At 40.7% G+C, this 12,301-nt stretch overlaps 1 protein-coding gene across 1 annotated transcript; it reads right to left on the minus strand.

Annotated features, from left to right (window-relative positions):
- Positions 1-705: 705 nt before the first annotated feature.
- Positions 706-11,153, minus strand: LOC121871007 (angiopoietin-related protein 7-like). The gene is made up of 9 exons (XM_042373063.1): positions 10,848-11,153; positions 8,147-8,221; positions 7,878-7,952; positions 6,938-7,508; positions 6,627-6,710; positions 4,341-4,507; positions 4,040-4,166; positions 1,303-1,418; positions 706-1,031 (listed from the first exon to the last, which is right to left on the minus strand). Exons 1-9 carry the CDS (start codon positions 10,987-10,989, stop codon positions 850-852), a joined length of 1,539 nt encoding a protein of 512 aa, XP_042228997.1. The 5' UTR covers positions 10,990-11,153; the 3' UTR covers positions 706-849.
- Positions 11,154-12,301: the final 1,148 nt, after the last annotated feature.

The following is a 12,301-nucleotide window of genomic DNA, read 5'->3' on the forward strand; positions in this document are numbered from 1 at the left end:
GTGCTTTATTATCCACATTTATTCTACTTTAGTTAGTATTTCAATAATTCTTTGTATTGCGCCAGTGATGTAGTCCAATTATATCATTGTAATATTTCATAATTTTGCCTTTTTTAGACCATCCCGCGACCCATGAACACCTTGCGACCATAGGCAGAAACCACTATAAGTAAATGTTTTAGAACTCAGCATCTTATAGACATATCAGGCTGCTTCAGCAGGGACCTGTCTACTGTCACAAGATGGATAACCTGTGTTAGAGGAACAAAAGGTACCGTCCTCCACAAGAGAATCGAACTTATGATGTTGGTGCTTCTATATCTATTTATCTTTCCTAATTCTACAGTTAATCATGAACAGTTGAAATAACATATTAAACTTATATTTATTTATCTGCAGGAGACAAATGTAAGTTGTTAACAAACTACAGTGACAAAGTGAAGCATCTTGTTGAACATTGTAACTCTTTTTGTTCATATCTCATTTATTTCCAGGTTAACTGATTCATTTCACATTTTTCTGATAACACGGCCTTAATGACCATATTAACTGTATGATGATATATTTGGGTAACAATTGTATAGTTTTATATATAATTTACTGATCATTTTTATATTTTAATTATTAAGTAATAGACGCTGCACTATATGTCTGACAGAAGCACAACAATCCACATAGAAGGTTATTAGTAAAAAAAAGAAGCAATGAAAATACTACATAACATTTAATATTTACTACAGCCGTGTGATGTTAACAGAGAGAGAGAGAGAGAGAGAGAGAGAGAGAGTGTGTGTCGTTATTCTTGGGTACATCCAATTCTCAAGTCCAGGCCATCATCTTGGGTGACGGTCACTGGCGGCGGACCATCAGTTTCACCTCCGATAGCCCCACATAGGATCGGGAAGATTTGGTGAAGTACCAGGTGGACATGAGAGTGAAGTCATCATTAACGTTACCAATTGGAGATGTTAGGTAGACGCCTCCACACCTGTTAAACCACCAGCCTCCATGACCACGACTAGCCGAACAGCCTGTGTGATGATGATAATAACGTGACGTTCTTCATTTAGTCACATTATTGTATAAATCACTTATAATACTAATTTACTGCGTCTTCCCAAGCGTTCACTTCCAACTTTTGAAAATATTTGTCGTCTTACTGGTGTGACGATCATGGATAATACTGAATTGATACGGTTTGTGTGTGTGTGTGTGTGTGTGTGTGTGTGTGTGTGTGTGTGTGTGTGTGTGTGTGTGCCAGTTAATATGAGAAAACTCAAACATAAACACGCCATCACTTACTTTTGGACCAGTTGTCGGAGTCACGGTCATCTGTCGAGAACGTCACATCATCGATCTCAACAAAGACGTTTCCTAGAGTGCTTATGGTGCTGTAACTATGCAACCTGAGTCTGTACCTGAAGAAGAGAATGCTGTCTATTATACAGTACAGTATATAGAATCTATAAACGAACTACATGGGTTCATTAAATGTTGACCTCAGTTTAAACGCATATTAAATTTTCTTCAATCAAATATCATCATTTACTTCCCGCAATCCATCACAAAACACAACATAACTATCAATCAACTTGTAGAGGACTGCGCAATACTGAGATTTTGAGCATTCCGAAAAAAAATTCTTCTCAAAATTGGAAATTCATGTGTTTATCATTGTAACAGCGGATCTCTCCTATTGGGAGAAGGAAACCTAGATGTACAAAAGCCAACTTCATTCTTGTGATAATACTTTTACTTTTTACTTTGTCCTGTTCGCTGCTTGGGCTGTCGGTCACGTCTCTGTTACGCACAGTTGGCAAGTACTGGGCATGCACTGGCTCCTGAATGTATCTGAACCTGCTCCAGTGTTGGTCAAGTCTGGTCTTGAAAGAGCTCACACTCGGTGCCGTCACAACACTCTCTGGCAGGTTGTTCCAAGAGTTTACAATTGTCACTCCGAAAAAGTTTTCCCTCACAGTTTTCTGCATTTGTGGCTTCTTCAGCCCTGAGCTGTGACCCTTGTGGGGCGAGCGGGCATCCGCCAGCTCCAGGCATGGACACTCGACCAAGTTTATAAACTTTAATTAGGTTACCCCATGCCCGTCTACAGTATAAGCTAGGCAGTAGCGGGGTCCGGACAAAACCCCTTGGGTTAGGTTAGGTTTATTCAAGGGGGTTTTGTCCCAGGACATTTTTTCCGGGGGGTGGGGGGGAGGGAGGTTGTCCTACACTCAGCAGGCAGTAGCAGGCGTACTAATCTCTCTGGGTACCTGAGGTGCTGAAGTGCAGGCACCAGCCTGGTGGCCCTCCTTTGGACATTTTCGATCAACTGACAGTCTCTAGCATTTATTGGGGACCAGACGGGGTGACAATACTCGTGACAGGGAAGCACCTCATTCTTGAAGAGCGTTACGAGTGACCGTCTAAATATCTGAACGACCTTCTTATAAGACCTACTAGCTTAGCTGCTTAATTCACCTTCTTCTCACAATGGCCCGAAAACTTTAGTTCTATGTCACCATACACACCCAGTAGAAAGAAAACACAAATAGCTCCCAAATATGTCCACACTATTTGTTATGTATAGAGAAATAACAGGCGAGGCCAAGCAGAGATAGAATTCGTCACAAATATGATATTAATGAAGACGGAACATACGGTCGACGAATGACGACTTTACAATAAGAGGAAAGAGACGTAATTCCGACATGTGTATTAAGACAGCGCCTCAGTGTCAAGATAATCACAATAATATTTAACACACTAGACAAGGTGATGGAGTGTCTAGACTCTAGAGTCAGTGAAACAATGTCTGTACTCACGTATGATCACTTATGCCCCAACGTAGATCCAACTGACAATTCACTGTACACCGTTGCCTGGACTATAACTCCGGCCATCTTAGCACAACGACGCTCCGTCTCGTCGAGTGCCAAGGCTCTAAAGGTGGGTCGTGGGCATCAATGTGAAGAGCCGGCTGAGGTAGCGTTGCTCGGCGTTGCTCCCCAGTCCTTGCAATCAATCCCATGTGAAACTAACGCATAGCGCCTGTTAGCTGCTAACCACCCTAGCTCGAGCAGCTTCAAGGTGCCCTACGACTAGTGCCGCACCGTGCCAGGCTTTCCTCCCTCCCTGAGACAGTGAATGGCGCGTCACGAGGTTTGAGCTGGCCTTACTGGCAGCTCATACGCCCAGAATAACACAAAATGGCAAAAACTTGCCATCGAAAATCATGCCGAGTAATTAGCATTAAAAAATAATTTATTTTTCGAAATCAATAGGACAAGTAATTACCAAAATTTCACAATTTTAACCACATATCCTTCATCAGCTTGTCGTGGACTACCTGCACTGAGACTTTCATCAACGATATTTTTTCGGCCCAAAGTGTCAAGTGATTTTAGGTGAAATTCTATACCTGGAAAATCAGAATTAATGTGCTTAAACGGTAAAGTCAGTCTAGTTTAAAGTAAAACCATTAAAAACGTTATTTAAAACTTAAAGGCGTAGAGTAATTCACTTTTTAACTATTATAAATTTCTTAATTAATTCAATGACCATTAATGAATACAAATTAGGCATACTTGTAAATTTCGAATTTTAAACCTCGATCTTTAATCATCAAGTGGTGGAGTGGTTTTGACCGCTTTCCTCAAAATACACATTTTCTTTCAAAATTGGAATTTAATACATCTAACACACTAAACTCAAGGGCGTCTGCTGGAACTTTTCCAAAGGGATAGGCAAGCCCCCACTGTCGGGCTGCTGGGTGGGCTAATATTTTAGTGGCGTGTTTTTCCTTTCCTTGGTTTTTGTTGTGTTAGATTCTAAATCACTTTCTTTTGTTGGAAATGTGTTGCTTATATGATGCCTACAGTACTATGTCACCCAAACATGTTAAATATGTGTAACTGGCCAAGATGTTACAGAAGAAATTGTAACATCACAGTACCAAGGTGTAACACATCATGGTACCAAGGTGTAACACGTTGAAGGATACTAATCCAAGATGTGAGGAGAGTAGTGGTGGACGCCTTACTGGAAGTCCTCGTGAGCAACACTGAAGTGCTCCCACTCAGCGAATCGTTTTTCTCCCTCTAGGTTGGTGGCCTCCAGCCTCAGGTGGTAAGAGCCTCCACCAGTCAGCGCGTGGATGTTGTCATTTCCTGTAATTGAACACAAAATATTGGCATTTACTGGTGTGGTTGGGAATGTAACAGCTGTTGATTGTCAATTCAAATCAATAATGTTATGTTAATTGCGCTTCATCAGGCTATCAACAACTTAAGAGCATGTTAACTAACGCAAACAACAAAACTTTACGACAGAAATCTCGTTACCCAGCCAATATTCTCCGTCTGGATCCCCAAAACCATTCTTGTAGTCTTGCCAGTTTCTGGCGAAGTCCACTTGTGGAGTTTGACGGCGGCGAGAGAGGATCACCGTCCAGGCATAATTCCCTGGTTCCTCGTGTATCTGGCACAGAACACTTACACCTATTTGGGAACTGATCAACACCGTTCAGGTAATTATAACAGCACCAGTATTTATTTGAAGTTACTTTTCAGATATGGAAAGAATTAGAATTTATCACACATTATAATAAGATTTTCATTATTGCTGGACGAAGACTTTGATAAATAAGAAACAGAACAATATAATAATTACAAAGAAATAATGTTTGAAAGTGTGGAAAAACTTATTGGGCACAGGAGGAACGAGGCTAAGAGTTGATCGACAAATGAAAATTGAAAGAAAATGGATAAACGAAGAAAGTTGATTAAAGGAAGTGAGGCTTACTAAATTCTACAAAAATAAAATAAAAAGGACTGTAGACAGGCCAAGGATGATGGTATAAAAATGAAATGCAAGGAGATAGGAGATGGCGACAGAAAGTATAACTGTAGGGAAATATACAGAAAGATTAAACAAATGAACCAGAAAAAAGGTACAAATGGAGTGGGACTAATAAAGGCAACGACAATAAGATCCTGATTGAGGAAAACAGTAAAAGAGAGATGGGCAGAGTAGGTAGAAGAACTACACAATGATGAGGATAAAGTAGAGGTAAGAAATGAAGAGGAAATAAAGATCAACTACCAATTCTGAAATCTAAAGTTGAGGCAGCTGTGAACAAAATGAAAAATGGTAAAGCTTGTGGGTTTCATCAGCTTTCAACAGAATTTATAAAACAAATGAGCAAGGATGGGATATTATATTGGATTAGAATACGTAATTCTATAATACTTGAAAGGAGACCTTAACAGTTATTTAAAAAAATCAATATTTGTATTGTTACGTAAAACGCCAAGAGCCTTAGAGTGCACCCTGTTTAGAACAATTAGCTCAATAATTCATGCCTGCGATGTGAGTTAGATAAAAATGGATTTATAAGGGAAAAGGAAATAGAGAAGCTATATTTGGTTTGAAAATTGTGAGTGAAAGAGCTTTAGAGGTTCAAAGAAATATGCATATCTGCTCTGTTGATTTTGAAAAGCTTTTGATAATGTAAAGGACAATAAACGTGTAGAGGTCTTGGAAGAACTAGGCAATAGTGAAGCAGATGTTATATTTCTAAAATATATTTATTGGCAACGGTCAGCTGCAGTGTTAGTAAATAATGAACTTACTAATTGGTTCAAAGTTAGACAGGGAGTAAGAAATCAGAATTTTTAATAAGAGAAGTTATAAGTGGTAATGAAAGAATAAAACGTATGGTAGGCAACAGGAAACCTAAACAAGTGGAAAGTTTTGTGTATTTGGGAAGAAGCATTACCTGTGATGGTCGATGTACGGAAGACATCAAAACAAGAATAATATGTAAAGCAAAAACAGCATTTGATAATGTAAAAGACCTAATGAAAAGGGACATTATCATCACTCGGAGAAAAAGGCTGCTGAGAGGCTCTGCTGTATATGGTCAGCAGCGAGGACACTCTCAGCAGACAGAGGTTAGAGGCCTTTGAAATGTGGTGTTGTAGGTGAATATTAAGAGTAAGTTACACTGACAGGAAGACATACGAAGAAATACTACGGTTAGCAAAAAATTCAAGAGAAATACTTGAAATGTAAAAAAAAAAAAAGAGATATTTTGATCATGTATTTAGGGTTGAACGAATAATAACAGGGGTAGAAGGGCCGGGAGAAGGCAGAGACTGGGATGGATGAATGAATTAAAATCTGGGTCCCAGAGAGATACAAAATCTTGGAGGATTGATAACCCTCGGATGTGAGGACGGTACTCTGATTGATCACAAGTTATCCAGTTGATCACCACAATACTCGTATCACGTCCGTAGACAATAAGCCATCGATGGATCCACGACCTGTGTAAAACGCTCCTGAGATGGACCAAAACCGTGTCTTGACTCTTAGGTCCATCACTGCATGTTAATGAAGCTTTATGGCTACTAAAGGGTGACGCGCCAGTAATGAATAATAACCAAATTATTAGATGACTGTGATGCTGTTGTTGTTTTCTGTGTTCAGTTGATGATATGATATTAAGTCTGCTTAAAGAACTATGAAAACTACAACACTACTACGATACAGACATGTGTTGCTTTGTTGTGGGATGATAACACGTGGAGTGAACATTACCACCACCTGGCGGAGAGAGGACTTACCAGGCCGGGAAGATTGTATACACTCCGCTCTCCACCATTCCCTGCTGGTAGAGTCCATCACAGTCTACAGTCGGGGAAGTGGTCCTGTGAGGCCATCATCAGGAAGTTAGTAAACATAAAATATGTGAACAACGTGTTTCTGCTGGTGACTTGTAACACACACACACACACACACACACACACACACACACACACCAGTATATAAAGTTTAATACTTCCGTTATCACGGCAGTTAGTCTTATAGTTACTACATATAAACAATGACATTACCGGGTACTTGGATAAAATAAGATAATCCACCAAATACTAACTTTACGGTGACTTTGGTTACATTCTGCCGACACTCCTGCAGTTGATCCTCGAGGATGACCTTAGCTTCCTCTAAACTTTGGCATTCTTCCTCGAGTTGTCGTGTCCTGTTGGCCTGGTTCTCAAAGTCCATCTTCAATGTCTCATGTTCTCTGTTGGTTTGGTGTAGTATTTGTTGTTGTTGCTGCGAGAGGTTTCCTCTGTGTCTCAGCATCTCCTCTTGTTGTTGTATCATAACTTTTTGTAGCTTTAAGGATTCTTCTTTTTCTTTAAGGTCTTCCTCCCTCTTTCTTGTTATCTCCTTCTGTTCTTGTAGGGACTGGACGTGCTGCTGAAGGGCAAGGTTCTGTTCTTGTAATGTCTCTTCCATCTCATGTCGAGTCTCCAGGTAACTTTGTAGCGTATTATTTTGGGTCTGTATCGTTTCCTCTTGTTTTTGTAGAATACCTTCCTTCTCCTGTAGTTGGTCGGCCATCTCGAGAGCCTGTGTCTCATGCATGATGACCTTTTGTCGTAGCTCCTCCACCTCCTGCAGCAGATGCATGTTGATGTTGTTGACATCGTGTTCATTAGCTGTCGTGATGATTGAAAGTTTCCATTAACTGGTCGTCCATTAATTGAGCATCCGAAAGTAGTAGAACTAATTTTATTTTTGTCAACAAAAAAGTGTGTGTGTGTGTGTTTGTGTGTTTGTGTGTAGGAAATCCTCAATGACTGAATATTATAATTCGGTTATTTACATGGTGAGAAGAAGTTGAAAATAAAGACATTTTGAGAAAGCTCTCCACACTCTGGCCAGAAGGGAGTTAAAAAAGAAAAGCCTTTCCATATCATTCATTACTCTATGGGTTCCTTAGGGTAAAAGTGTTAATGCAGTATAAGACCATTGCCAAGAACATACAACAATAGTAATAACTTTTCTATAACTGAGAGAAACATTACCATGGACGGCTGTCGCGTTCTTCGTCAAGTAGGCGGTTAAGGCCTGGGACAAGTTTGCCAGCACTGATTTAGACTCTGTAAGTACGTGAAGGATAACAATATTATATGACCGCTTAAAACACCGATTAACTTGGTACTACAAAAAAAGTTATTGTGTTTAAATATTTGCAGTGCCAGTTAGGTAGATTCTGCTGATCTATATACTGTACATTGTGTTCATTAAGATATCTATAAAAACGAACATGAGAAAGATGATTAACGAATATTACCTCCTGTAGCGGCTTTGTACTCTGCCAGGTGAGCGGTAAAGTCTTGGGACATATTTGTCAGAAGCGACTGCATGGCTGAAAGTGAAAAGTTGAACATTTAGGCAGAAACTAAACCAACAATACCTGAGTGAATCATCATCTCCGTGGCAGTCAGAGGATCAGTGTTGGTCTGAACTCTGGGGATGGAAAATATGGGAAGAAAAATAACAAACTATTATTGCAGTCAGGGGTCAGTAGTACCAACCCTGTACAATGTTTATATACATGAACTGTCATTGTACATTGTTGGTATCCCTGCACTGTCTATGTACAGTCCTCCCAAAAAGTATTGTTATATTTTCCGTCGCTACAATGTGAAACGCTGGACGAAATGCTTTGATATGGTCCCCAGTGCATCATCATAAGTTGGTCCGCTAAGCCTGCTCGCCATATCAACAACACCTACAGATGAGGTTAGGATTGGGGGAGGGGGTCGTCCCTGTTTGGCATACTAGACACTTCAATATAACAAGAAAGCCATTAAGCTATATTAATGTATGTATCGTGCTGGGTACAAGCATGGCATAAGTAACCAAGCCACTGACTGCGGGATACAATAAAACTGAAATATACATTAAATGGAATTGTTTTGCAGCATCATAACTGAGACTGAGACAGACCTCAAAACGGACACTTCACCATTACGCCGTTGTACTAACGGAGTTTTATTCGAGGTTTCACAATATGCTTACTTATGTGGTTCACGATTTGTCTGATTTATGAAGAGTGACTAGACACATAATTTAATATTTTTAGAGCAGCTACAGCAATATACACTATATCGGTCTACATGGGATCTGACATATTACTGATAAGTAAGTGCATTGATTTAACACAGAAGTAAGGTTTCAAGTCAAAACCGGCCCCCCCATCTTCCAGTTGTTTCGTGGCGCCAGCGAGCCCATCGTGAGACTGTGGGCTCGCTCCCCCCAGTTCGCCGTGGTCTCTCAGCGTTACGTCTACCTTGTTGTGAAGGCCAATTGTAGCACCTCTCACATGTTGCGAAGTCTCCCCGACAATTCCTCGTTCTATTCGATGTAAGATCCCGTTGATGGCTAGCATGGCATCGTTGTTCATTTACGACATCCACTCCGACATGTAATTTATGATCTGAAGCCTCGGAGGATTCACATCAATCGAAAACATATAAACTCATTCATGCTCAAAGGACAGGTATGTAGAACTACCAATCGTTCAGAAACAGGTCAGGTAACATAGCTCGGAAAGCCTCGAACCACATCGATCCCATGGCTAACGATACTTTTCGGGGGACTGTACAGTACATTGTAAACCTGAACTGTAATTGTGTATTGGTTTGTATACCTGCAATCCCTGTATATACTGTACACATGCACTGTCTATGTTCACGCTGAATCATTATAAACTTGTATGGCGAGTTTACTGAATAAATATTTATCAATCTGTCAATAATACATCTGGATATATCTTGAAGGCTTACAGATGGTATTGAAGCAAGAGCTCCGTCAATGCCTATAATAAGCAGGAGTGAAATTGGCGATTTGGCGACTGTCTTTTGTTTCATGAAGTTCCGTAAAAGTCACCAGTGTCAGGTGTAGTGCTCGGTGTGTGATGTTAGGGTGAGGAATATTCTATGAAGTATGTTAAGGGGCGAGGAACATTCTATGAAGTATGTTAAGGGGCGAGGAATATTCTATGAAGTGTGTTAAGGGTGAGGAACATTCTATGAAGTATGTTAAGGGGCGAGGAATATTCTATTAAGGGTGTTAAGGGATTTATGGAATGTGTTGCGTATATTCAAGTTTAGGTGAATAATAATAATAATAATAATAATAATATGATGATGATGATGATGATGATGACGATTGATGATGATGAAAGAGAAGAATGTGGAGAATATAATGATCTCTTCACAATTGAGACACAAAGATTCCTGATAACACCAGCCACTAAAAAGATTATAACTAGTACAATATATAGTTTTATTGGTAGTCTTAAGGGGCGTGCCACTACCCCCGGGAGCTGCCAAGGCTCGCAAGATAGAGGATATTAACGTCTTAACAATTACAAAATAGGGCATCCGGTTCTCATCACCGTGGCTCGGGTTCGAATTCTGATCGAATGTGAGAAGGGTTTTGTTTTGTATGACTTTACCGAATGTTGCAGGATTTTTCCGGGTACTTCAGTTTCCTCCTGTATTACAACTGGACCTGTGAAAAAAAAAATTTCAGGAACAATGACGTATTAAATACGTCACCGGCTACCTTACTTCGCCAATATGGCAAAATAAAACTCTGAGTGTTACCACATTGCTTTGGCACTTTTAGCACTATCTGGATTTCGTAATATTTCATATATTTTCGCGATTTTGTCAATTTAACCCACGTGACTACTGTACCAGAGAATCATACACCAGACTGCACATATTTACGACAGTGACATTAATCGTACCAGTGATTCCGCATGAAGATGTGATTCTGTTCCTCCTGCACCTAACACGACACCAGTATACTGTACATTGCCAGTGAGGAGGACGTTGTCCAATGTGGCACTGCTGAACATCGCAGGTGCTCTAATTTCCTCCTGTACTAACACTGAACCATGGGGTGCGGCCCTCACATGTACCTCTAGAGAGACCAAGTAGTTATGGTAGAGTTGTCGTGTATAAATATAGCATACTTACCCAGCTGACTAACTAGTAGTGAATGGAGTTCCTCTTGCCCCGCTACGTAGAAGGTAGCCTCGCCCGTGGTCTGCTGCATCATCTCACTGGACAACGCCACCCGCCATCCCACCACTGCTATGATCAAGAGGAGCTTATGCATGGTAGTGTAAGGACGACACAAAAAGTGGCCACACACACACACACACTTGTTTATCAGTAGCTACAAGATCGACCTCGGAGTAGGGGTGGAGTGTGAGTGAGAGGACGGGACTCGATCGAGTGAGAGGACGGGACTCGATCTAGTGAGAAGAGGGAGACTGATGGAGGGGAGAAGGCGGAGTGATAGGAGGGGAGGAGTGAGAGTAAGAGGGGGCGGGGCACGAGGTTCCTGGTACGTATAGTATCGAGTCACCAAGAGAAACTTTACTCCTTCATTTGTTTACACTTGTCAAAACCAGATTATCGTCACATTATTCCATATAAAGTGAGAGATGACATTAATTACTGACCAAACTAAACCCGATAACCTATTCTTTCTTGTACATTAATTATTTAAATCAAGGGAACTTTTCAAGAGGTATAGGGAGGCGCTGGGGAAGGTTAGAGATAGGGGAGGGATCCCGATAGTATGTGGCCTTGCCTAGAAGAGGAGTTGGTGGTGAATGGCTGTCCATGGCAATTGCTATAAATTGCCGACTGGAAAAACATTGTGCGAGCAATGGTTTGGCGTTCATTGATAACTGGCAACCATTCTATGGCAATGATTACCTGTACAGTCGTGACGGAGTACACTTGTCTCGCGCAGGGATAAAGACGTTGTCTGCATCCCTGGAGCGTGAAATTGTTACTCCAAAGAGGGGGCAGTAGAGAGGGGTAAGGGTAAGTGGGAGTCAAAAAACAAGCAGGTCCTGGGGAATAAAATTTGTTACTCAGGACAAACGGTACAACCTTTTTCACAAGGACAGGGAAGGTAGGAAGGGGGAGGGTCGCACTCTTCGTCAGGGATACATTAAAATGTTGTATTAATAATTCAATAAAGGGTGAAATAGGAACCGAGTCTGTATGGGTAGAACTTGCGGAAGGAAGAGAAAAACTAATTATGGGAGGGATTTACAGGCCCCCAAGTCTTGGGAAAGAAGCAGCTCTGCCCATATGGCAGGAAATGAGTAGGGCAGCAAGATACAACAACCTGTGCATTATGGGGGATTTCAACTTCAGAAATATTGACTGGGACAACATTGTAGGTGACTATGAATCTGAAGACTTCCTAGATGCAGTATAGGACAATTTTCTTAAAACAACTAATTACAGAACCTACTAGAGGTGACAATATATTAGACCTAGTATTAACAAATATCGAAAATATAATCAGAGATATCACAGTAGGGAAAAATTAGGGAACAGTGATCACAGAGAAATCAGGTTCACCCTAAATTGGGAAACGAAAAACAATGACAATATGGTCAGAGTCC

The sequence above is a fragment of the Homarus americanus genome, unplaced genomic scaffold, assembly GCF_018991925.1.
Source record: "Homarus americanus isolate GMGI-L3 unplaced genomic scaffold, GMGI_Hamer_2.0 scaffold52512, whole genome shotgun sequence".
NCBI lineage: Eukaryota > Metazoa > Arthropoda > Malacostraca > Decapoda > Nephropidae > Homarus > Homarus americanus.

Excerpts from the sequence above, each read along its gene's own strand:
- LOC121871007 (XM_042373063.1), bottom strand. The coding sequence starts at position 10,989 with ATGCATAAGCTCCTCTTGATCATAGCAGTGGTGGGATGGCGGGTGGCG. Across the intron at positions 4,508-6,626 it reads TATACAATCTTCCCGGCCTG|TTCCCAAATAGGTGTAAGTG; the intron begins GTAAGTCCTCTC and ends GGTGTTGATCAG. Across the intron at positions 1,032-1,302 it reads CTCCGACAACTGGTCCAAAA|GCTGTTCGGCTAGTCGTGGT; the intron begins GTAAGTGATGGC and ends ATCATCACACAG.